The 26,817-nt window shown below is 39.1% G+C and overlaps 1 protein-coding gene across 2 annotated transcripts in view; it reads left to right on the top strand.

Annotated features, from left to right (window-relative positions):
- ITGA2 (integrin subunit alpha 2) overlaps positions 1-26,817 on the top strand; it is a 93,942-nt gene that overhangs the window by 53,655 nt on the left and 13,470 nt on the right. For both annotated transcript variants that reach the window (XM_070586887.1, XM_008530881.2), the window contains 16 exons: positions 873-949; positions 2,581-2,719; positions 3,848-3,993; positions 5,669-5,812; positions 8,250-8,453; positions 9,180-9,316; positions 11,617-11,756; positions 15,047-15,198; positions 17,429-17,539; positions 18,123-18,205; positions 18,643-18,784; positions 19,905-19,997; positions 20,591-20,667; positions 20,757-20,840; positions 24,389-24,491; positions 25,934-26,044. In XM_070586887.1, the coding sequence (XP_070442988.1) occupies positions 873-949; positions 2,581-2,719; positions 3,848-3,993; positions 5,669-5,812; positions 8,250-8,453; positions 9,180-9,316; positions 11,617-11,756; positions 15,047-15,198; positions 17,429-17,539; positions 18,123-18,205; positions 18,643-18,784; positions 19,905-19,997; positions 20,591-20,667; positions 20,757-20,840; positions 24,389-24,491; positions 25,934-26,044 (1,943 nt within the window). The remainder of the gene's footprint in view (positions 1-872; positions 950-2,580; positions 2,720-3,847; positions 3,994-5,668; positions 5,813-8,249; positions 8,454-9,179; positions 9,317-11,616; positions 11,757-15,046; positions 15,199-17,428; positions 17,540-18,122; positions 18,206-18,642; positions 18,785-19,904; positions 19,998-20,590; positions 20,668-20,756; positions 20,841-24,388; positions 24,492-25,933; positions 26,045-26,817) is intronic.

Below are 26,817 nucleotides of genomic sequence, written 5' to 3'. Positions count from 1 at the left end.
CATCCTGTATAAATAATTACACCTTCTGAACAAGAGACTGTATCATGCTGTATAGTTTCCCTTCTCTATACTAATGTGGCAGTCCAGGAATTTAGCTTCTTTTTTGTGAAGATTAGTGAAAAGGAACCATTTTGACCACATTGTATGGAAAATGAGTTCTAATTGCGTCTTACAGTGCTAGTGCTAGAGGCAAGCATGTATGTAGAAAAATTTCCCAATTGGTAAAATTCCTACTCAGTCTTGAATCCTGGTTCCTGAAGCCTAATCGAAATATCTCTCAGCACAGTCTTCACTACAGATCAATTGCTGAGCTCCTCCAACTGTATCTGAGATATTTGTGCATTTATTAGTACCAATATTTGAAAGCTAAAAATTCAGTTAGTTTCTCAGCTAGTAATAGTAATTTAAAAAAAAAGAAAAAGACCATCACCTCAGTTTTCATCCTACCTCATCCCCTACGTGGAGGGTTCTTTGATATCAGGAACTTCATAAATAAATATGCTAATGCTTAGTCAAGAGTAATGCCAACTTGGAACCCTCCCTGGGAGGTATTGTGGATTTCTGTATGTGTTAGAACACTTCCTTGGTGATTTCTCCCTCCCACAATCTGCCAGCTCTAGATTTTTTTTTTTTTTTTTTTATTAATGTTATGATAGATTACAACCTTGTGAGATTTCAGTTGTACATTTTTGTTAGTCATGTTGTGGGTACACCACTTCCCCCTCCGTACCCTCCCCCACCAGCTCTAGATTTTTGAGCGAACATCAGAACACTGTGCGTGTGTATGTGTGTGTGCGTGCATGCATGTATGTTTGAAAATTTGATTTAAAACTGATGACAGTGATGTAATTTTTGAAACTGCCATTCCCCAGGCACCGTTCAAGGAGGAGACAACTTCCAGATGGAAATGTCACAAGTGGGATTCAGCGCAGATTACTCTCCTCAAAATGTGTGTATATCAGATAACTTCCAGCCATGCTGTCATTTGGCTTAACACTTCTGGGCACAATGGCCTTTACATAAAGGAAGATCAACATTTCTGAGTCCTAGTCACAGTCATTTCGTTTCTTTGTTGTGCTGATTTAGCATTTGAAAAATGAAGGTTAACAATGCCTTCCATTCCCTGTTTCACAAGAATTTTGTATGGAAACAAAAAATAATAATATACAAGACGACTTTGAGCACTCCAGGAGACAGGCAGTGAATTAATTCAAGGTATTATCATTGCAGGAACTCTCTTTGAATCAATTAACTAGTGGAAGAGTTTGTTAAAAACACAAGCTCTTGTCATAACTTCATTGAATTCTGACTTGCTGTTCTTTTTTCTGAGAGCAGAGACAGAAAATAGTTGAAAAAGTAAGGAGATAGGAAAAACATGGAATGAGAAATCTTCTTAGCTCAGAGAAGTCCATTCTTCTTTCTCGGAAGCATCTGTCATCCAGGCCTCTGATTCTAATTCTACTCAGGTGATGAGCGGAGTAGTAAAAGGGGCAAAGACATAGGTGACCCTGGGAAACAGGGAACAAGATGAACTCAGGATTTGAGTGGCAGGGTAAAGGACCAGAAACAGCTTATTTTCTCTCTACCATAAAAGGTGCTAACTTTTTCTGGATCACCGATCATTAGTGGATGCTCATAAAAGTAATGGGTCTTTCCCTCAGAGAAAATGTAAATGAACTCAGACACAGAGAATTTTGCACACAATTTCCTAAGGTTTTTGTGCATTCCCTGAAGTTCCTTCCTGCACCTGAGATTCAGAATCCCAGATTTATGACAATTACTCGCTTAATTCCGTTTTCTCTTATCCTCAAAATGGGATGGATCATTTCCCTATTTGTTATTTTCTTAGTGGCTTGTATTTTTCAAACCAAAATTGTATCTTTGACGTTTTCTAAGATCTAAGATCAAATGCTTAAAAATAATGTCTCCTCCTGATTACCCCTGCCTTCTATGCTGATTTATAGCTTTGAATATTCAAATTGGGTTTCCTTCCAATAGATGGACTTTTGTAGCTGTGCTGTTTTCAAATAGATGACAGGATCAAGATGAGAGAGGAAAATTTGAGAAGGAGTCAAGAAGAGTGTTGAAAACAGAATAGAATGCCCCAAGACCCGCCGGGGACAGCAGCATCACCCTCCTTCTCCTCCTCTGTCAGCACACTTCCTGTTTCCCAAACATGCCTCATATCCAACCGTGAGCTTTTCTTACGAATCCGTGGGACTGGAGGCTCACTTCTGACTCCTTTCTAAAAGCTGATAACTGTTCAGCATTTGCAAATATGCGCCTTTGAATGGACATTTCAAGATGTCTGCGTGCTCCTCCCGACCTACAGCTTATTAAAAAGATTTATCTATATAATGTGGCATACTAAATAAAGCCAAGATGAGAAGGCTTGTTATCCAGCACAAACATATTGAAACAATTCTGAGATATGTCAATATACATTCTTATAATTTTACTTTGTCATGCTTCATTTTTTTCCTTGAATCTAGGCAGTTTATTTCACTGTTTTGCCTACCCTGCATTCATATGCTTTAAAGGCCGTTTGTTGGAATGATCTTCATTTTTCGGTTATTTTAGGATATTCTGATGCTGGGTGCAGTGGGAGCTTATGGCTGGAGTGGGACTGTTGTCCAGGAGTCATCTCATGGACATTTGATCTTTCCTAAACAAGCCTTTGACCAAATTCTGCATGACAGAAACCACAGCTCATATTTAGGTAAGGCGCAGCAGCATTTGGCTCAGCAAATTTAAGTTCCCTTTTTTTTTTTTGATTGGCACCTGCACTAACATCTGTTGCCAATCTTTTTTCTTCTTCTTCTTCTCCCCAAAACACCCCTGGTACACAGTTGTATATTTTAGCTGTGGGTCCTTCAGTTGTGGCGTGTGGGATGCCACCTCAGCATGGCTTGATGAGCGGTGCTGTGTCTGCACCCAGGATCCGAACCGGCGAAACCCTGGGCCGCCGAAGCCGAGCGCGCGAACCTAACCACTCGGCCACGGGGACGGCCCATCAGTTCCCTGACTTTAAACCATCATCTTGTTGAATCTCAGGATCAGTTCAGCAAATCTCTTGAACCATCATCTAATTATTATACTTATTGCACATATTTATGCTGCCTCTTTGCCAATCAGGCCTTCACCCATAAATACTTAATGAAATTCACACAGGTATTATTCCTGGGACGTGATTGTGTTTCTCCAAAATGGAAACAGTTCCTAAAAACCAATCCAGTAAGTGTGGTCTTCTATTATTTTAGAGTTCTTAATTTTTTTGTTTCTATAATAAGCGGCCACCGATTTTGAGCACCTACTCTGGGACAGTTTCTGAGCTGGCTTTTCTATCTACATAAACATTTAAATCCTTCAGCAACCCTCTGAGGGAAGTATTGTTATCCCCATTTTACCTTTGAGAGCCAGCAAGGTCAGTAAATAATAAAGGTGAGCAAGTTAGTAAGTGGCAAATCCAGAATTTGAACCTGAGACGGTCTGACTCCACAACCTTTGTTCTTCCTATTGTGCAGCATTACCTTTTAAATTCATTTGGTTATTCATTCAAGAAATATTCACTGGGTGCCAGGTTCATGATGGCTGATGGGGACAACTCAGAATCTAAGACTAGTTTTGTAGGTCGATGTCCCACAACACAGGGCAGTGCTGCTGGTGAAAGGGCAAGAGTAGCTCATCTTACAAAAAGGAAGATATGGCCTCAGTGATGTAGTCAGGAGTGCTAGGAACTGCTCATCACACCTAACAAAAAAGGACCTCTGATCATCTCTACTAACTTTGCAAGCCTATCTGGCCGAGATATTCCATAGTACCTACTCTGTAACTCTTTCTCTCCTAGGTTACTCCGTGGCTGCAATTTCTACTGGAAAAGGCGTCCACTTTGTTGCTGGTGCTCCTCGGGCAAATTATACTGGCCAGATCGTGCTGTACAGTGTTAATGAGAACGGCAACATCACAATTATTCAGACTCACAGAGGTGACCAGGTAAATTCCACGTTTAGCAGGTGAAATTAATTTTAGGGATGAGTGGGGAGTCAGTAAAAATGAAAGCTAACAGTTATTGAGTGCCTACCCTGTGGCTGGCTCTGTAATCTGCATTTATTTGAATATTCCTTAAATCTTCCCAACAATACTGAGATCTATCATCCCTTTTTGACAGGTGATTGAGAGTTTAACTCCCTTTCTAAGGTCACATAGCTTTCATGGGGTTGAGCTGTCATTAAAACTCTATCCCATGTGGCCTCAAAGCCTGTGCTGTTTGGTTACCTCCCATTGCGTATTTTTGACTCCTCAGATGAATAATGCATGGGTGTTACTTAGTCATAGTCACAGGCACCTAACTACTGCTTTGTAGGCAAGCCCCCACTAGGAGCCGAGAAGAAATAACAAGAAGGGAGAGGTATAGCATTACAAGGACTGAGCTGCTACATCTGGGCCTGTCAAGATGTCCTGTGGCTTTGACATTTCTAGAAGTAAAGCCACTCTCTTCTCTACTACTTTCTACTGATGTGTGACAGTTTGGGAGTTAGACCCTATGATGAGCCCCAGTCATGGCCCACTAGAACAAAGCCCAGCCGATAGACTCCTGTTTCCTTACTAAGCAATTTTGACCCCCGGGCTTGGCACATTTTTGAAATGAATGTCATTGATCTCTGACAACCAATAGAAACTTTTCTTCCTTGAGTTGGAGAAACTGACTATCCACAGAGTTCTTTCCTCTGAGATTAAGTCTGATCCCACTGTCTCCATGGATTTTCCAGGAGTAAGGAGACCTGAGTTTTTGACTTCCTTGACCACAAACCAGCGATGGTCATACTTTTCCCTCCTCTGTAATATTTTTAAAAAGGGTGCTTTTATTTTGAGGAAAACAATGAAAGCGTTATGGAAGGAATAACTTCGTGTTCGTTTCTGAATCCTTAAGAGGCATTCCCATAGGCGTGCGTTGAACATTGATTGAATGGGATGAACATTCAAATTCCCAACCTCTCTTACTTCACTTTCCCACCACGTAGTCCTCCCGTCCCAATCTATCCAGGAACTCCTCTCCTGCTCCAGATCATGCCGTGGACACTTATGTCACTAGTACTCTCCCACGCCCTCCACCTAGAAAACTCCTTGTCCTCTTTTAAGGTGCAATTCGAATACTCCTTAATCATTCTAAGCCTGCCTGACTCCCTGCGCTCTGGCCTCGCGGCGTTTGGTGCTTGCGTCTATTGCAGTATATTTTACCGTGGAAGCACAATTATTTGTTCCACCTCCGTCTTCCTCTCCCGCTTCTCTCTACAATATCGCTCACATACTTTCTAAGTGCTTCTCTTAGAACACCACCACCAGCATCAGCAACACCTGGAATGCTTGTTTAAAATACTGTTTTCTGGGCAGTACACTAAACAGTACATCAGTATCTCTGGAAATGGGTCTCAGGAATCTGTATTTAAAAGACACTTTCTTGGCGATTTTTGTACACATGCAGGTTTAAGAACCAAGTGTTAGATGGTGCTAAAACCTGAGAGAAGGAACTCTGTTCTCCATCTTTATGTTCCTAGCACCTTTCAGGTAGTAAATACTCAATTGTGGAATGAGTAAACAAAAGTTCACTGTAATGTGAGGAGTACATGAACCCTAGGAATCCTAAGGTAACTATGCTTTATTACTCCAGATTGGCTCCTATTTTGGTAGTGTGCTGTGTTCAGTGGATGTGGATAAAGATGCCATCACAGATGTGCTCTTGGTAGGTGCACCGACGTACATGAATGACCTAAAGAAAGAGGAAGGAAGAGTCTACTTGTTTACTATCACAAAGGTAAGAAAAAAATATTTATTAAACTGACAGTTTAACTTGCTTTAGTATTGGTAAATAAAAGTTAATTTGCATTTTTGAAGAATAAAGAAACATTATTCTTGAATGATAATTTTCATATATAGTCTAGTTTATATTTCATCATTGTGAGGATGTCACCATGAAGTTATAATTTTAAAAATCACATTAAAAAGCATAACGTAGAGGGCTGGCCCCGTGGCCGAGCGGTTAAGTTCGCGCGCTCCGCTGTAGGCGGCCCAGTGTTTCGTTGGTTCGAATCCTGGGCGCGGACATGACACTGCTCATCAAGCCACGCTGAGGCAGCGTCCCACATGCCACAACTAGAAGGACCCACAATGAAGAATATACAACTATGTACCGGGGGGCTTTGGGGAGAAAAAGGAAAAAATAAAAAAAATCTTTAAAAAAAAAAAAATAAAATAAAAAAAAAAAAGCATAACGTAGAGTTTCATGTATAGTGCACTGCCATTTTCCATGAGAGGTTTTTGAATACATACTCTCTTATACAAATAAAGTCATTATAAATGCATGTCTTGGTTTGTTTGTTTGCTTGTTTTGGTGACAAAGATTGGCCCTGACCTAACATCCATGCCAATCTTCCTCTCTTTTGTATGTGGGACACTGCCACAGCATGGCTTGATGAGCAGTGTTTAGGTCCACCCCCAGGATCTAAACCTGTGAACCCCGGGCTGCTGAAGCGGAGCACGTGAACTTAACCACTGGGCCACTGGGCCAGCCTCAAGGCATATCATTTGTGAAATCCATGCACGTGCACACACAAAGATCTGTGTATTTCCCAAGTATCTCATCCCATTATTCTTCTTTGCTTTAAAGAAATAACAACAATAGAGCAAACCATCTTGTTAATATTTTACAGTGAAAAATGCAAATTGTACCAGGCACTTTGGAAACCTCTATATAAATCCCAGAGACTTTCTACATTAGTTTTCCAGGAAATTCCATTGCTTAGTGCAACATTTAGGTATATATCCAGCTCTTGGAATTTCCAGTCCTTGCACATAAGATTTAGCATACCCTAACATGGAAAAGCACAGTTTTTCCACCTTGTAGACTGAACTCTCTAAATCCGTGCACGTAAGTATAATCAACTCAGTGAAACCTGAAAAGAAAACCAGAATTAAAGGCACAGGTTGACATAGAAATGAGATGACTATATAAGGGAAAGGCTTGGAAAAGAGAAGCTGATATTAATGTAGGAAATATTATGTTTAGCTATTGTGATATTTTGTCCTACTTTATTTAAATTAATATAAAAATTAGCCCTTGAACAGAAGCAATTAAAACAATTATAAAACATATAAAGAATCTATAGGGGCCGGTTCCACAGTCTAGTGGTTAAGTTGACGTGCTCCTCTTCACTGACCTGTGTTCCCAGGTGCAGACCTACACCATTCATCAGTGGCCATGCTGTGGTAGTGACCTACATACAAAAATAGAGGGAGATTGGCACAGATGCTAGCTCAGGGACAATCTTCCTCAAGCAAAAAAAAAAAAAAGAGGAAGATTGGCAACAGGTGTTCACTCAAGGCAAATCTTCCTCAGCAAAAAAAAAAAAGAAGAAGAAGAATTTAATTGAGTATTTAATAAGGGAATGTCATATCTGCTTGTATGAAAATTTAATAAATCCCCAGTTTCTTAAATGTTTCTTGCATGTCAAATATTCTGAATTATCATTAATTATTAAAGATGAGAAGATGTAATATCTTATCAAACTCAGTAACAAATTGTTTTTTGTAAGATTATTATAGAGGAGAAAGAATCACACTGACCCAGTTTCATGCTTGAGGAGCATTGCTTTCTTGTGAACTCATGAAATATTTCCATTCTTGATTTCAAAATCTGAAAAAACAACTGTGTCTTTTATAAGGAAATATCTTTTCTTTGGGCAGAATGACTTACTGTTTCTTATAATGGGATATTAACAAACTCATTTTCCACCTCTTATACTATTATAATTATGCCACTGTTCAGTAATTTTTAAGTAAAGGTCTAAATTAAGATATTGTGTTTTATTTTATTTTGTCTTTACCTTAATTTTATTCTGGATATTAGTAGATTTTCACCAGAAAAATTTTAAATCAAAAGGTTTAGAGACAGGTGAAGATCCTAATATTGAGGGAAAAAAGGAGACAAAGAAAGGGATACTTTTATGTAGGTTGTTCAGCCTCAGTAAAAAGAATTGCCTTTCGCCATGGTTTATGAGCAGATATCCTATGACGTTACTTACTAAAATTCTTATTTATAATTCTCATCATAAATAGAGAATTTTGAATTCTAGGTTTAAAATCCCATCCACGTTTAACAGTTTGCAAATTGGCTTGGGAATCATTTGCTGTGAATTTTAATTATAAAAGTTGTAAGGTTTACTTTAATCATCCCTCTTTTTCCCCTTTGCAAGGGCATTTTGAATTGGCACCAGTTTCTTGAAGGCCCTGATGGTGTTGAAAACGCTCGGTTTGGTTCAGCGATTGCGGCTCTTTCAGACATCAACATGGATGGCTTTAATGACGTGATAGTAGGCTCGCCTTTGGAAAATCAGAACTCTGGAGCTGTGTACATCTACAATGGTCATGAGGGCACTATTCGCTTGAAGTATTCCCAGGTAATCCATGAGTTTCATGGTGATGTGTTTACAAGTGAGTATCAGTGTGTTAGCAATAGAGAGTATCATGCGGACCATCCAATCCATCCCTCTTACATTATAACTTTATTCATTCACTCAACAAATGTTTCTTGTGCCTCTGTTGTGTAGCAAGCACTGTTGTAGACTCTGGGGATGCTGTGAAGAACAGGACAGGTGAAATTCTGCTCCCTGTGGATCTTACATTCTTGTGGAAGAGACGGAGGAAAAGCAAATAAGATAAAGTGATTCAGATAGTAGTAAATGATAAGAAATTTTAAAAAACTAAAATAGGGAATAAGTTTTCAGGGATGGGAAGTATCAGTATTTGAAAGAGTGACCAAGAAGGCCTCACTGAGAAGGCAGCTTTTGAGTAAAGGCCTGAAGGAAGTGAGCTGGCTAGGCGAGGAATCCGGACCAGAATTTGCATCAACTCCTTCCCAGTCCACTGATCTTGCACTGCTTTGTGCTGGCTTGTGATTTTATGTTAAAAGATTTATGCTGTTTCATTGATGAAAATGTGGCTGCGGGAATGATAAACAGATCACGTAAGATGTGATTGAGAAATCAATGGAATTTTCTGGAGAATAAAACAACAAACCGTAAAAAAACGGCTATAGGGAGACTGTAACAATGTAATGGAGAAGCTGCCTTTTTTCTGTCACACTCATTGTGCACTATAATTTCATGTCAAACTTGCTCTTTCAGAAAATCCTGGGCTCCGACGGAGCCTTTAGGAGCCGTCTCCAGTACTTTGGGAGAGCCGTGGATGGCCATGAAGATTTAAACGGAGATTCCATCACCGATGTGTCCGTTGGTGCCTTTGGACAAGTGGTTCAGCTCTGGTGAGTCAGTGAGAGCCAGACACAACCTAGCTAACTAAAAAGCGACCTGCTGAGATTGCTGTGCTGGTGTGGTGGCAATGCCCTCGTGCATTATATAAGACTCTAGGACGTTTATGTGTCATAGTTTGCATAAAGGAAGAAATATGTCTTTCCTAGTGAGAGAAAACAAATATTTGCTTAACATTAGAATCGAGTTTCTCTTCTCCATCTGGTGAGCAGAAAAAGTGCATAGAAAAGACAAAGCCTTTGAAATGGTATCCAGGATATTTTTGAATATTATCTTCCAAATAGCCTTGCCTCAGCTCACAGAAAGGAAGCCTCATGAGAATGTCTTAAAAATACTGAACACTCAGACCACACAAGTAAAATGTAACTTCTCATGTGGCTATAAGGTATCTTTTGAAACTATTAGTCATAAACCAGAAGCCATTATTTAGGTTTAGCTGACCTCTCGTTGACCTCAGAAGGAGTTGAAGAGCAGGGGGAACAGTAAGGAATGCAAGGGCCATGTGGTTCAAGGACAAAAATAAATACACTGGGATGGTAGGGAGTGGAATCAGAAAGAAATTGAGAATTTGATCAAGAGTCCCCAAGAAAACATAGTGTAGCCATTCATTCATTCATTTCTGTTGAAAAATGTGCTTTACATGTCCAAATGTATCAAGAATAGAAAACATTACACACTGATATTGTGTTGTTTCTGAGTTTAGTGATACTATTTACACTATCTCACTTGTGCTTTTAAAGGATGAAATGCAGTGTTTTTAATGCATCATTTTAATGAAAGCTTTATGTGGAAAAAATAAAACTCAAGGATAATATTTAAGACTTTGAAAAATAAGAAAATGTATTTACTGAATAAAAGCAGTTAAGAGTAGCATACCATTAGAAAAATACAAGTTGTGAGAACATAATTATATGACTGATTTTTACATCAGCCTGTAGCCATCCCAGAGGCTTTGTCCTTGGTGGGTTATATTCTTACTATACTCTGACACCCTTTTAATACAGTCAGTGATGGCTAAACTTGTTTCTTTGAAGGTGAATTTGATTCTTCAAAATAGTCAAGACACATGGAATCAAATTAATTTATTGAAGTGATGAGTCAAGCTAAGTTAATGCCATTTTGAGGTCACATTCCTATAAGGATTTTCTGGGGAACTTCCTGAGAATAATTTTTCAAAAACAAGTTTACAAAATAATTTAAATCAATGTCATATCCACCGGGATAAGTGCTCAGCCTCTCAAAGAGATTGACTTTAAAAAAACATTCGCATAGACATTTTCGATCTTGTAAGTTTGAGGCCGTGTTGCATTTGTTATTAGGTATTTTATGACTGCTTATCAGGGGGCCTGATAGATACATGATTAACTATTGAAATAATTTTTCAGTTGCCTCAAGTCCTTCAAGTGGTACCTAAAATGAAGAGAAAATGTTTTCGATCTTGCTATGGTATTTTTCAAAACAGTGATGTTACTAGTTCTGCTTGCTGCTTTGTAAATAGTTGAGGGTGTGCACAAGGGGTCATTAATGAAGAAATACAAATTCCACTGGCCAAGGTCTTAGGAGACCATGGATTCTAATTTCTCACTTGCTAACTATTACTCAGTAAACAGGTAAGTTACCAAATGACTTTGTGTCTCAGACTTTTCATTGATAAAATGGAGAAAACATTTGTTCTACCTATTTCGCAGGAGTGTTATAGGAGCAAATGAGGCCATGTGTATGTGAAAGCCCCTCAGATGTCTAAAGGGCTGAACCAGAGTCAGAAATCTGCAGCACCCTGCCTGAGATGGACTCCTCAGCCATTTCCTGGCATCCGGCTAGTTGCCACCATCACGGCCATATGCCACACTTCCAGGAATCACTGCCAGCCACTGAGGCAACAGCAAGCAGCCACGATCACACTCCTCCGCCTGCCACCCGCCTTTGCCACCTGCTCTCTCCCATCCCTTTGTGAGAGGAGTGAATATCATGGCTTCCAGCTGGCAAAACACAACAGGGACCACGACTTCGTACTTTACTTACGAAGAAGTTGCAGGCTCCCATCCTGGGCTCATGCGTGTGTTCATTAGACTAAAAAGATTAAATGTGGGTTGTGCTGGTAGTACGGTCACAAACAAAAAAGACGTTATCCCTACCTGCCATCTTAGAGCTTTCAAAGAAAAAACGCTGCTGAAGTGCTTAGATAGAGAGTGGAGAGGATAATTATATAATGCTGGCACGGGGTCCCCTATACAGAGTTTATAATATGTGCACTCGGCAATAATGTCCCCCTGTTTACATTTATGTCTTTCAGGTCACAGAGTATTGCTGATGTATCTGTAGACGCTTCATTCACACCAGAAAAAATCACTTTGTTCAACAAGAACGCTGAGATAAGCCTCAAACTGTGCTTCAGTGCTAAGTTTAGACCTACTAAGCAAAACAGTCAAGTGGGTGAGTAGACCTAAAATAATCTGTATGGACATAGGTTTGCCTGTAGGGTTTTAGTCTTGAATATAACCTATACTTTGGATTGGTAGACCAAAGGAATTTAGGGTCTTGCCGACATTTAAATTACCGCACAACAGAGGTGCCTGAGAATGGCTAGCTAGGCATGGAAGGTTTGTGTGCATCTCCCTCTGTCGTCTCTAGAAGCTAACGTTCTGCTGCAGAGAGTTGTAAGCTCTATGGCATAATCATGGGCTCTCCCAACTCTGTCCTTTGAGTTCCTCTTACCCACAGGTCCCTTACTGAAAACCTTGGGCACGCAGGTTACGCTGGACCACAGCCCGTATTAAATGAGTACACCATGTGCTGGCTATACCGTGATCAAGACAGGGTGTGTTCAGTACGAGTATCAAATATTATTCCTACTCTTGAGGAATTAATAAGCATGAAATAATGAGAGAGAAAATATAAAACAATATATAATTTGTGCCCAGTGTTTTAAATTTTCAAAGTAATCCAGAGATGTGAGTAAAAGTCTGAAATGTGTCCTATCATCAGAAAAGAATGAAGAAAACCATGGGCAAATGTCAGCAGGAATTGTCACTGTCTCTCTCTTGGACTGGCCAAGTTGTCTTTCAGGGTCTCACGTCCTCTCTGAAGTCTTTTCTAACCGCTTCATCTCCCCTGCATCTCTCCTGCCCCTTCCATATGTAGTGGTTGATTCAGCACATGAGTAGACGCTACCTTCTTTCATCTGCGGCTGTTTCATGGGGCCTAATCTTTCCATCAGGCTTGGGTCGCCAACTTCAGAAACCTGTAGTTCCTACAGGTATTTCATTAAGTAGTAAACAAATAAACTTAAAGATTGAAAATATAGGGGCTGGCCTGGTGGCGTAGTGGTTAAGTTCGTGTGCTCTGCTTCAGGGGCCTAGGGTTCACAGGTTCGGATCCCGGGCACAGACCTATGCACCACTCATCAAGCCACACTGAGGTCATGTCCCACACACAAAATAGAGGAAGATTGGCATGGATGTTAGCTCAGGGACAATCTTCCTCACCAAAAAAACAAATACAAATTTGGAGGCAGGTTAATTGTCATAATTCATACCAAGAAATAAATAGGTTAAGAATACAAAGCAGAAGTTAGATCCACATCTTGGCACACTTTCCTTATTTTCCTACTTGTCGTGTCTATCTGACATTTTTCCTTTCAGGTGTTAAACACTGACCCACTTCTGAGGAGCACATCTCACAGACCTGCCTTGTAGCACACCCATATGAGCAGCCGTGATAGTTGAGTCAAAAACCATTACCATATAAATATGAAGTGGCTAGCTGTAATGTACAGTGTAGGGGCTATCGTTAACTATACTGTATTGTATATTTGAAAGTTGCCAAGAGAGTAGATTTTTAAAGTTCTCACCACAAAAAAAAATCGTAACTGTGTGAGGTGATGGATGTGCTAACTAAGCTTATCGTGGTAATCATTTTGCAATATATACATATATCATATATCAAATCACTATGCCGTATACACCTTAAACTTACACAAGGTTATACGTCAATGATATCTCAATAAGGCTGGGGGGAAAAGCATGAAGTGGCTAGTCTGCCTAAAAGATTAATTTGGAAAATATATTCGTTGGCAGAAATGGCTGGCTGGTCACCTCTCCTGGCCCCGAAGCTTGGATTCACCTCATGTGTCTTCCTTCCACTTTTGACTGTACTCCACCCCTTCTGTTGCCGCACACTTGAAAGGGGCTTTCTGCTTTCAGAAAATTCCCTTCCACTCGTTGTCCAGGGTCTCTTGCTATTGGGCACCTTTGAATCCGTTTCCTTGGCCTTCAGGTCCACACACTCATGTCCATTTGTCACTTAATTGCTTGGCAATAATAGTATATAAGACATGAATCCTATCTTCACAAATTTGAAAAGTGAATTATAAAGTATATGGTCTCTAGTCTTTATTGCATCAGGGGCACACTCCAGTTTAAAGTGAATAACATAGAAAATTAATATATTGCCAATGTGACTATATATCCTTTTTACCAAGCTGCTTGAAAAAACTGAAATAGTATTATCAAGTGTACTGACTTTGTCCTAGCTACACTCACCTCCCTGCCGTTATGTATCCTTTGTATTATTTTCACCACCTATTTTTAGTTCATTTGATTCTCATATTTTGTCTATCTTTGTTAACCTCATTAAGTCATTGGAGCAAGAAAAATTATACAACACTTCTAATAGATATTTTAAAGGTAACATGTAGAATTAATGTTTTTGGAAGTATATGCAACCTTTAAAATATTGAAAGTAATAAAATAAGATAGAGTAACCCCAAATAAGGCAGCTGATGCTGGGAATAGTATCTGATCTTCGCTCTCAGTTTTGGACATGAGGCCAGCAGACTTTAGCTGAACTTCCTAATAGTTCAGACGTTGGCTCCTGACATCAGTTTTTATCACATATGTTTCTCATTTCCATTTCTCTGGGTTAGTATTATTGTCTCTGTTTTATAGATAAGGAAATGGAGGTTCAGAGAGGTTAAGCAAATTACCTAAAGCTTGCAAGCAGTGGACTCAGGATTCAAACCAAGTCTTTCTCATTCATTTCTTACTCCTGCAGCGTTGCATGCCTTTCCCCGTGTGAGCATCTAGAATGGGCCAGGCACGATACATGCTTACTTAGAGTGTCTCAGTTACTCCTCAAAAAACAGTTAATCCTCATAACTGCGTAGAAACAGCAAGAACATGGGCTCTGATTTCAAAATTACCCAAATTTTATTTCTGACCATGCCCTCACTGTGAACTGAGGTGAATTATTTTATCTCTTTCATTCTGTTCGTTATCAGAAAAATAGGATAATAATACCGACTTTCCAGGTTTACCACCAAACTTGTATAAGATAACATATGAGAATACGTTCACTTGGAGGCACTCAAGAACTGTTCCTTTGCTTTTCATATCACCATGTTGTGGATGATGAAATCTATGTTTGAGAGAGCAATTTGACCAACTCCACTCAGTGGATTTCCTGGTGGCAAGTCCAGTTTTCTTTCCACTGCTTCAAGCCACATCTCTTTGAATCACATTTCTTTGTATCCACAGTCACATACATCACACCAGAGCTAGAATTACAAATGTCCTGGGCTGTCCACGGCTCACAATCCATCAATGTAAAGACTGGTTTTTATGTCCTTGAAGTCAGAGACTTCACCCCATAAGACACAATAAAGCAGGGATGCTTTATCCGTAGAAGTTTTTTGTAATAACATTTCTTTATGATTTTTACCATAGCCATTACATATAACATCACACTTGATGCAGATCTATACTCATCCAGAGTAACCTCCAGGGGTTTATTTAAAGAAAACAATGAAAGGTACCTACGGAAGAATATGATAGTAAGTCAAGCTCAGAATTGCTCTGAGTACATCATCCACATACAGGTGAGGCCTCAGAGTCGTCCCTTTATCTCTCATTTCTTCTTAAAGACTAATGAATGGTGAAAATCCAAAATGGAAGCTTATGAATTAGGAAATGCTTGCCCTTTTAAATAATGGTTGTCTTGTCTAATTCTACGAACAGGAGGCATATTTCCTATATATTAATATATATGGTCACATTCTATTATTATACAAGTTAGTAGTATTAAATTTTATTTGGGATTGCAACTAAAAGCTAAAAATAAAATTCTGAAAGAAATCAAAGACACGATACCTTCTTAAATGTTTAGCAGGGAGAACTTTTAGTTGATGATAAATTTTATTTTGACATTTTCCTATCAGGGAATAATTTTATTCATTTTTAGGCTACTAAAAAGAACAATTCCAATTATGATTTCTACTATTGGTTTTATATTAATATAGGTGAAGGATGGTAGCTTGTGAGGTTAAAATTATTTGCTCTAATCTTATGCCGTAATTTCTAGAGTCCACATGGATTTTGAAAATCTCCCAAGTAGGAAGAATGCCTCTCAGGAGAACACTTCCAACAGGAAATTGATTTTATAAATTATATGAATATTTCCCCCTAGAAACAATGTTGAAAGTATACTTTACTCAAGAAACTATTTTTAAAAGAGCTGTTTAAGAACTTTCCTAGAATATGGTTCTTAGAGTTAAGATGCATAAGAATTTGCAAGGAAATTTTTATAAAATGCATATTCTGGGTCTCTACCACCAGAAATTTGGGTTTGAAAGTCCAAGGAATATGCAGATTTAAGGGACCACTCCAGATATTTTTGATGTAGATGGGTAGGACAGAGATCTCAAGAAATGCTAAGTATAAAGTTAATGGTTAGATGAATTAAAATCAGTTGAGTTTTGCTCAAGTTGAAGGTTTCTTGTTTCTGAAGGCCTGGGCTTTTTTCATTGTTAAGGTGCCAATTATTTAGATTCTTTAAAGGAACAGAAGCCAGCTTTCATTCTTTCCTATCCCTGCTAAGTGGTAGATGAAATTACACGTGTAATCCATTGTGGGGGAATGAACACAGCCAGACTCTTGTTCATATTTAAATCCTGTTCACTCTCATGTGTACTTGTGAAGTTTTCAGAAGGTATGTGTTATTTTGGCCAGCTAAGAGAGATTGTTTCAGTTAACACACCACATTTGATATCGATACCAAAGTCCATTCTATGTGCCAACCCTGCAGCCAGCTGAGGAAGCGTTCCCTTATAGCCAGGAAACCATCCAGGTAGGCAGGCCCCTCCAAAGGACTCAAGACAGGAGTAAGTCCTGCCTGTGAATGGACTAAGTGAAAATGAAGATATCGTTTCTTACAAAAAGGCAAATTCGATTTTTAGGGTTTGTCATTTGTATAGACATTGTTCTTTCCTGACAAGAACTGGAAAGATGTTTGTAAGAAGATTGCTAGATGACACTTACAACCCTGTTTTGGGATTTCTACATTTTTCAACAGGCGAGAAACCTCAAAGGCTGGAAGCAGCCCATGCCTCCTGGAACACTGCATACTCTCCACCCTCTATGTTAAAGGCCAAGTGGAGAAGTTGTACTTGTAGCTGAGTAGCACTGGCTTTACTGGCTGTTCAGTAATACATGCATCATTTTACATGTGCAAGGAGCAGAGCAGCTTCTAACAGTCAACTAGGGCCAGAAATTGGGGAGCTTGGATTCAGATGTGGGAATCACCTTACCTGGTTTTATAGAGCAGAGTTAGGTTCTGACTAGGGAAGAGAGTCCTCTTGTCCACTGCCTGGCAGCCAGCCCTGGGCACCTTCCCTTCTAGGTCATAATATTCCCGTCCAAATATTTGGTCAGGACACCTAAGGACTCTTAAATCCTGGCGATAGGAATCGGAAGGACGTAGCCAACAACCCAAGAGCTGGCACTGACGTAGGGGTCTTTTGAGCATTAAAACTGGACATATAATCTAAATATTTGTAATCACTTGTGTATAAATAATGAGATTGATCAGCTTAACTAAGAATTGCTGCTTCTGATTTTTACTGAACCCGAGTCTCTAAGTTTCTTAGCAGTGGAGAGGCTAAGAGCAGAATTAGGACAGAAGCGAAGCAGTAAGAATCTTGAAAATTCAAAACAAAGATATTCTACGTCATTGAGGGTGGACTGTGTTCTTAATTGTAAACACATTTGTGGTCATTTTCTTGTTTTGAACCTGCCGTGCCCTATAAACTGACTGTGTGTCTGTGCGTTCAGGAGCCTTCAGATGTTGTCAACTCTTTGGGTCTGTGTGTGAACATTAGTCTGGAAAACCCTGGCACTAGCCCTGCCCTTGAAGCTTACTCTGAGACTGCCAAGGTCTTCAGTGTAAGTATGGCCTGTCCTTCCTGGAATTCAGACTTGCTAACACAATTCACTGTCACTGCAGTAGCATTTGAAAGATGTGTAGGACATAGCCTTTAAATTGTTAATTTTCTAAATGAAATACACTTATGTGTAAAGGTCATCAGCATTTAGGCTCCGTGAAGGTAGAGATTTTTGTCTTACCTGCTCACTGCTCTATTCCCAGCTCCTTGAGCAGTGCCTGGCTCACCACAGGTGTTCAGTAAATATTTGTTGAAGAAATAAATAACAAGAAAGTGACACCTTGTGCTCACTACCCACTTAAAAGATAAAATGTTACCAATAACCTATGAAGTTCTCCACATCACTCCCCGCCCCCGTCACATCCACTTTCATCTTGCTCCCCAGGCAAATCATCGTCTTGAATTTTGCATTTATCGATGCTTTTCTTTCTGATGTTGCTAAACATGTATATATTCTTAAAACACTGTTTAGTTTTGCGTGGTTTTGAACTTTATGTAAATGGAATAATACTATATGTATTTTTCCACAATTTCCTTTTTTAACTCAGGAGTGAATGTCAGGGGTTGTTTTCGCTTTTTTGTAGATTCCTTTCCACAAAGACTGTGGTGATGATGGAATTTGCATCTCTGATCTAGTTCTACATGTCCAACAGCTGCCAGCTTCTCAGTAAGTTTTACTTTAAAGTTCAATGTAAAATAAATCAAAGACACATTAGATTACTTTATTCAAATGAATGTTTATGGAGAATTTTTTCTACAAAAGAAACATCCATAACTAATAAAGATCTTTAAAATCTAAATTTCAATTTCTACCATCCATATAGGAGTAAAACAATAAGAAATATAAAACCATTTATATTTTTGGATGATTCCTTTCCCTGCATTGTGATTAAAAGCCACAAAGAAAAGAATCTAATAGAATTTACTTATTCATTGTCAATATCAGTTTACTATGAAGATAGTTTATTATTAAGCAATTTCTCAGTCTTCCAAATAAATCTAAAGAGTTTATTTTGGAAATAAGTGACATATTTGAATACTGGCCTTTTTTTTTTTTTTTTTTTTTACCTTAATGACTGTTTTTTTCCTTTTTCCTTTTAACAGAGAACAACCCTTTATTGTCAGCAACCAAAACAAAAGGTTAACATTTTCAGTAACACTGAAAAACAAAAAGGAAAGTGCATACAACGCTGGAATTGTTGTTGATTTTTCAGAAAATTTGTTTTTTGCTTCCTGGTCCATGCCGGTATGTGATGGCACCCTGTGCTGACCGCTGCTGTGTTTACTACTCCCTGTCAATTACCGTCTTCCTTATATTCAAATCTCCACATCCTCTGTGTTGTCTGAAGAAGCAGCTCAACCCTCGGTGTGATCAGTCCTAACTTTGGGGCTCCCAGCTAGTTAAGCCGCATGAGAACACAGCCTGGCTCTGTAGCTAGCCCAGTTCTGCTTCACAGCTTGGGTCAGTTTTTCCTTTGCCCTCGGACTTGGCAGCCGTAGCCAGACACTACCGTAACTCTTCTCCAGCCATCTGTGTGATGAGGCTCCATCATGCTGCACAGATGCTATGAGCTGCACTTGCTCTGAGAAATGAGAGTCCCACAGCTCAGCCTGAGCTTTGTAACCACAGGTCTTGCTGCTGCCAAGATGATGCATTCCAGCGAGGGCAGTTAATCATGTTGACTTGATCACTATACCAGGAACACACTTGACCATGAATGGCCCCCTGGTCCCGCCTCTGCCACTTTTCAGCAATGAAAAGGAGAGAAAGGAAAAGCTGAGACTTTTCCAAATTTGCTACTTGATAAAAGGATTAAAAAATGGTTTCATTTAGCGTAACATCAATGTGAACTTATAAATTTAGTGTTCTAAACCTATTCTGACTTCAGTATTTAAATTTCCTGTGCCAAATGGCAACTTCTTGTTTTAAAGAGGAAAAAAGCCTAAGGAAAACTAAAAAAGATTCCTGAAATTATTTAAAATATAGATAATCACCAACATATGATTTTGTTTTCTTCTCTTGACACTACGAATTTCACGGGTATGTATTGAAGACAGCATTTCTAAATACTGGATTAAAGTTATTTTGTGCTTTTGAAATATAAGAACTATGATTTATTTCTGGGGGGAAATTCCAGTATTTGACCTCTCCTTTGGCTTGTTGCATGTCCTGCTTGGCAATAAAAATAGTATATTAGCCACCTGGACAATACAAGATTTTCAAGTCTTGGGAGACAATAAATTACTTTAGTGTGAACCAACCTCACTGCTAAAATGTCCAGGTGGTTTATACATCCTTTAGCATGTATATGCATACACACACACATTATTTACTAATTGATTATTGTTTCCTTGGTCTCATTCAGGTTGATGGGACGGAAGTAACATGCCAGGTTGCTTCATCTCAGAAGTCTGTTACCTGTGATGTAGGCTACCCTGCTTTAAAGAGAAAACAAAAGGTATAATGTGCATTTCATCCTCAAATGCACACTACCCCCTCCTTGGCCCTAGTGTCACTTCACCAACATACCATCTTCTTGATTAGGTATCATCTTTTGATAGGCATCATGAAATAACTGGCTGCATATTTAGGGGAAGTGTTTAAATACTTGAACGTTTTCTTTAAGTTGTTAATAAAAGGGAGATTCCCCCTCCCCATGCAATTCGTTCCAAAAAGCACATACAACATGGAAAGTTCTTTTTCTCTGAATACGTTGACCCACATTGGTCAAAGTGCTGTACAGAGTCGCAGATGTCATTTGTTAACCCCTGGTAAGCAAACTTTACATGAACACAAAGCTTTCAAATTTAGACAAGTATTTGTACCTTTGATGTGATGGCTTATATCTGTCAGCTGATTAAGCCTCTCTAATTCTAAAGATGAGGCATGCTAAAGCAAGGTGGGCCAATAAAAAGTCTACAAATCTGAAACTTAAGGTATATCAAATTCAGAATCAGATTAGAGTGAGTTTACTTTGATGGGAAGCTTTTTTTCATGTTTGCCCCTGAGTACAAATCATCATAAACTGATAAATTTCAATTTTGTGTGTAGGTGACTTTTACTATTAACTTCGACTTCAATCTTCAAAACCTTCAGAATCAGGCATCTGTCAGTTTCCAAGCCATGAGGTAAAACATAATGAAGTCATACACTGATGATGGATGATAGCTTTTATAATATTTCTCTTTAAGTAATTTTCTAACCTTTGTTTCAATAGTGAAAGCCATGAAGAAAACAAGGCAGATAATTCAGCCAACTTCAAAATTCCTCTGCTGTATGATGCTGATATTCACATAACAAGGTAGGTGAAATAATGCATGGCCTGTGACCTCTGACATCACTCCAGTTCATAGCACATTTGGCTCATGACTAAACAAGTCCTTTATATGCTCAGTCTTAACTGGAGAATTTGAATTAAAATATTTCTCCCTTGTCAACTAAAACAGAAGTCTAGAGACAAACTGGTCCCTAGGGGAACTTTGAGCGACTCTTTAGGTTTATTGACTGAGAGTAATGCTAGAAAGGCAGGGGAATAACCCTTCTGCCACAGACCAAGGGGAAACTCCCCTGCAGGCCCTCAAATGAGCTGCAACGCTTCCCAAGATGTCCAAGCAGAACTCTTAGGGTGCTGAGGAGCTGCCACCACTTTCTTCTCCATGCCTATTTCCTACTGTCCACGTGAGATATCAAGTGATAGCCCCATTCCTGGACACTGAAGCCCCAAACACAAAGCTTTGCACATGGTAGGTCCATCAGGAATATTCAAACGAGTCACAGAAAATTAGTTTTTGGGTGGAAAATTCCTGACGTAACAGCTTAGGAGTTTCTTCCAACCAGGAGGCAATGAGGCATTCTGCAAAGGAGGTCATCCACAAAGAAATGCTTTGTTCCCTTTTCTTACCTGCCCCAAGCAAGTAAACCTGAGAGCACTGGCCGGAAGGGTCCTCACTGATACCAGTCTTGAATATCTTGAATTGCTGAGGGAGACAAGTGTCTGGAGAAGTGAGTAACGTGTAAACACCACAGGTGCTAATAGGTTGGTATCATCAACGTCACTCCCACTTAGAAGTGAAGTGGGTTCATGGACTCAGACACAGTGGGGGACAGCTAGGCAGAACACAGGCTGCCGGTGACGCCCACCTCCAAGCCTGGGAACCAGAATTCTCTACCTGGTGAGCCACTAAGGCAGCTTCCCAGCCCAGATCACTGACCCCTGGAAAACATGCAGCAGTGTGTTCCCAAGAAGCCAGGCTGCCAAGTGTCCAGTGACGACAGATTTCTCTAACTCCCACCACATCAGTCCAGCCCGTAAAAGCATGGACAGTGTAGATCATCCAAAAGGTCACTGAGCAAAAACAAAAAGGAAAATGTGTCATTCTGTCTAGAGCTTGAGACACATGAGCGAAGATGAAAAGAATGCTTCTGTATCAAGTGAGTCGCAAACGGTAAAAGCAGAAACCGAGTTCAGCCAAGTCATCCATCCCTTAAAAATTAATCAGTAACTGCAGATTGCAAAGCACCCTCGGTTGCTAAAATAAGTAATTTAAGACAAATGCAGCCAAAGAGATTGATAGGACCACATTATCTGAATTTTTTTCTTCCTACTCATAATGATTCTTTCTCATCCTAAATGCTTTTTGTTAATACAGCTTTTTATGATTCCACTCTCCCACCGTGGCCAATTTTTTCAGATATTTTAACGTGAAATGAATGTAAGATTGAAAGGGGACTTCGTTTTTACTAACATCTTAGCTATGTATTTTTGTGATGATAAATTGGATTCCAAGAAATCCTGAAGTTCTTTAAACTATATTATACAGTTAAAAAATTAATATGGAGAATTATAAAGAATAAAGCTAAAGAGGCTCCTAATCCTACCACCCAGATCGTTCCTCTAGATGTTTTTTAGAAAGAAAAACATTAAATGTACGTGGATAGAAAATCCAAACATTACAGAAAGATACACAATGAAAAGTGGGTCATCCCTCCCCGCCTTGTCTGGTCATCACATAGATGACCATCTCGACTGTTTTCAGATGACCTTCCAGATACAGGGTTTGTTTATCTACCAGGATATGTGATGTGACACACACACACACAAATATACACATTTTATTTACTCAAATGGGATGATAAAATTTTCCTGTACCTTGCTTTTTATGCAATTTTAGAGAAGTTTTCAAGTCAGGACATACAGATCTAACTTGTCCTGTTCCTGTCTGGATCATAATTTATGTAACCAATTCAATATTAATGAGATATCTGGTTGTTTTGCATTTTTATTTTGTTTTGTTTAACCATCACAAGCAATGCTGTAGACAACATTTTGAAACAAACATCTTTACAAACTTTTTAAAAAATAGTCCTACCCCATTACTGAGTGTATCCCTTAGCAACCACGTTGATACTGTATAAATGTGCAGTTATATTGTGCATATATGATGGGTGGAAATAGAGGATAGTGGAATTATTTCTAAAATGGGATCCCCCTGAATATAGCTAACTGCTATTATAAATATATTGATCAACACTTAAGGAACTCTTAGGGAATAAATGAAAAAATGTTGGATCTCTTTAAAATGCAAAAGCAGAAAATATTAATCAATTTAGAAACTGGCTGTGCTTAGGAGCTCCCACAAAGATCTTCTGGAAGGCAAAGGGAATAATTCATGCACACACAGCCAGGCCTTCTATTTCAAATCCTAGTCAGTTTTCCCATCTTCCATGTAAGGCTGACAAATCATTGTTTCCTCTCATATACATAAGCTTGACAAATACCACATCTATTTAAGTCTCCCTATGACATATTTTCCTTTTGAGAATTTGGAGAGGTTTTTTTTTTTTAAGGCATAAAAAAAGAGAAAGGAAAGATTTTTAGTAAATAAACCAAAAAACTCTACCAGAAAATGTCCAGTCCAATTCTTTTAGGAAATAAAATCAACGTCCTATAATTAGGATAAATTGTCTGGTGGGAATGAATATTGCTTCTCAGACTCCTCCCCAGCTACCCACCCCCAACCCCCACCAAAGCTACCCTGGTTGGAATCCAGCCCCAGAGCCCCAGCAATGAGTGAGGAAAGGGAAGGGTACCCAGTTACATAGTCCTGTGAGGCTTCCTCTGACCTGGTTCATCTCTTCACTTGCAAACCCTAGTTGGCGGTCCCAAGCAAAGAGATCACGTTTAGTCCAATGCCTCTACATCTAGTCTAATAAAACCTCTGGGTCAGCCATCTTAAAAATGGTCTCTACATGGGTGCTGGAAACAGATTGACAAAGCCCAATTCAGACTAAAGCATTAGAGTTGATTTGAAAGTAGGAAAGAATAGGAAGAAGGAATAATACAGAAAATGTATGTCTTGTTTCACAGGCATCCAGTGATGAATACTGTAGGAGCTAATGCCCAATATCCTATCATTGTATTTCTGCCATACCAAGAGGAAAATCCTCTAGCTTATAAATCCATGCATCCAATCAACACGGACTAAGTTCCACTGTGTTGATATACCAGTCAATATAATAGCAATCTTGAGAAGAGTTTCACTATCAGCTCTAAAGTCATACATTTGTACTTATTTTAGAGACTTTACAACTGATAAACATATAACATAAAGAATCTCAGCAGAAAGATCATGAAGGGATATGTTTTGAAAGGAATTTGTGTTAGCCTTAGAAATGTATATGGGATCATAAGCCCATAATAACCACTTGTTTTCATTTAGTGTGTCTGTACCCGAATGTAAATCTTTTTACTTCTAATATAAGCTAGAAGATATTTAAATAAAAGAAATATTAAGCTTCAAGAACAACAGCATAACTAAAATATTTGGCTTTACAAACATCGTCCAACAGATCTACCAACATAAATTTTTATGAAGTGTCCTCGGATGGGAATGTTTCTTCTATCGTGCACAATTTTGAAGATATTGGTCCAAAATTCATCTTCTCCATTAAGGTTGGTAAGCCTGTCATAAGGATGGAAAAATCAGGAGAAAGGGGGGAAAAACGAGGCCAGGAAGAGAAGAAGAAAGTAAAAAGAAGTTGAAAGATACCAGTGGTTCTCAAACTTGAGCATGCATTAGAATCACCTAGGGATCTTGCTAAAACGTGGGTCCCTGGGCTCCATCCCCAGAGTTTCTGATTCAGTAGGACTGGGGTGGACCTAAAAATGTACTTTTCTAACAAGTTCCCAAGTGATGCTAATGCTGCTGGTCCAGGTGCCATGCTGTGGGAACCACTAAGGGCGACTGCAGTTAAGTAAACAGGTGGGCTTTGTGCATAGTTGGGATAATTGATATATTTTGAAAGCAAATGTCCAACAGTAATCAACAGATCATTAATATAATGGTATTTCTGTGGACAAAAGTCTCTGGAACATAATTAGTATGCCAGTTTATCTTCGGAAACCACTTCTATTTGAGAAGCTTACCATTTGTATACAAATATGCATTTTGTACAATCCTGCTGGGTAGTATCTAGGAATACTTTAAAATCAGTTTCTATTGGCTATTAGTATGCAATTATCAATCTAAAGTATCAAGTATGTAAAGAGAAATTAATTTGTGAAAGGACTATTTTATAATATAATAACATTACAGAAACTTTGGAAAGTAAAAAGAAGAGAATTCATTTACCACCCTAAGGCTATGCAATCTCTTTTTTTTGTACATTTCCTACTAATTTGTTACATGGTTGCAACTCTGCAATTTGGGAATTTAGAAAAATCTTTAAAAGCGTTTTAATGTGTGATCCAAATACTGGAACTTATAAAATGTGCATGATATTTGGCAACTACTTTAATGAAACATTTAGTCAATTAGCAGTAACAATAAAATAACATTCATGGAGAGTGTAATAAGTACCAGCCTTTGTATCAATTGCTTTACACATGTTGACCCATTTAATTCCCAGATGAGGTATGAGGTTGGTAGGATTACTATTCCTATGGGTGTTCTTTAAAATGTTTAACAAGCAGCAGGACAGGAGCACTGGCCAATTAGAACAGACTCCTCAGCAAGGAGAACAGATGCTGTACCTACTGAGTGGCTGATTATCTTTATTTTACAAATGAGAAACTGGAGCAAACAGTTGCCCAAGCCACACTGCTAGTCAGGGGCAAAGTGGGACTTCACTCCCTTGAGGCCCAACTCCACAGATAGTAGGTGTTTAAACCCTCTCCTAGTTACAAATTATTTCCCAGTTAAAACTGTAGATGTTGAGATTTTTCAAGAGGTGAAACACGGAGACCCAAAGTGTGACTCTAAAGCCATGACTCACTTTCATATGGATTCGATCTTACCACTTAATAGTTGTCCTTCATCAACAGAGGTTATTGATCACTTTCCTTAGAAATGTGGATGATGTGGCCATAACCAGACTGTTTTCTTCCATACCTAGGTAACCACAGGAAGTGTTCCAGTAAGCATGGCATCTGTAATCATCCACATCCCTCAATACACCAAAGAAAAGAATCCGTTGATGTACCTGACTGGGGTGGACACAGATCAGGTAAAGGCAACTGGATTGCCTATAAAAATGTGCATTTTCGGCATGGAAGTACTTCATGAGGTTGGGGTGATCAGGTCTAACATCTCGTAGACAGGAAACTGAGAAGATAGCCCCTATGCATCCTGAGTGCCGATTAACTAGCAGTTAACTTCATATTAGAAGCAGGATATTGTTATAAGAAAACAAATGTCTGAGTCTAGAGATTTACAGGTGCAGAAATTACTCGTAAAGCCCCATTTTGGCCAGGTGAAGATCTGACTTTGTCAGAGTCCTGTTCATTGAGAAGTCAGTTGACTGGGAACCCACATTGCATAGAGTAGTGGGTCTACACAGCTGCAATTTGTAGCTGGTCTTTAAGCTGCCATCCTGGACTTTCGCACGGTAGTAATCAACCCTGGCTGCTCATTTTAATCACCTGGGTCAATTTTGAAATACGGCAATATCCAGGCCCACCCACCAGGCAATTAAATCAGAATCTCTAGGACTAATGCTCTACAAGCAGAGTTTTTCTTTAAAAGCTCCCCATGCCTGCCAGGTGGTTCTAATATGCAGCCTGGCCTGAGAAGCTCTACTCTAGCCAAAGCCCTTGACACTGACTCAGCCTGGGTCTAGCACTAAGCTGGTTCTATTCCTGTGGCGTGCGTAGGTGACTACAGGGAATCCAAACCCTAAAATGTTCCACAGAAAAGAACCCTGAATTAAATCACTCATAGTCTATTGTTATTGCAAATTTGTCTCAGCATGTATGGGTTGTAAAGAACCACCACCACCCC

The sequence above is a fragment of the Equus przewalskii genome, chromosome 20 (genome assembly GCF_037783145.1).
Source record: "Equus przewalskii isolate Varuska chromosome 20, EquPr2, whole genome shotgun sequence".
NCBI classification, from domain to species: domain Eukaryota; kingdom Metazoa; phylum Chordata; class Mammalia; order Perissodactyla; family Equidae; genus Equus; species Equus przewalskii.
Note: the sequence above shows the minus strand (reverse complement) of the source record. Positions and strands in the feature narration are given on the sequence as shown.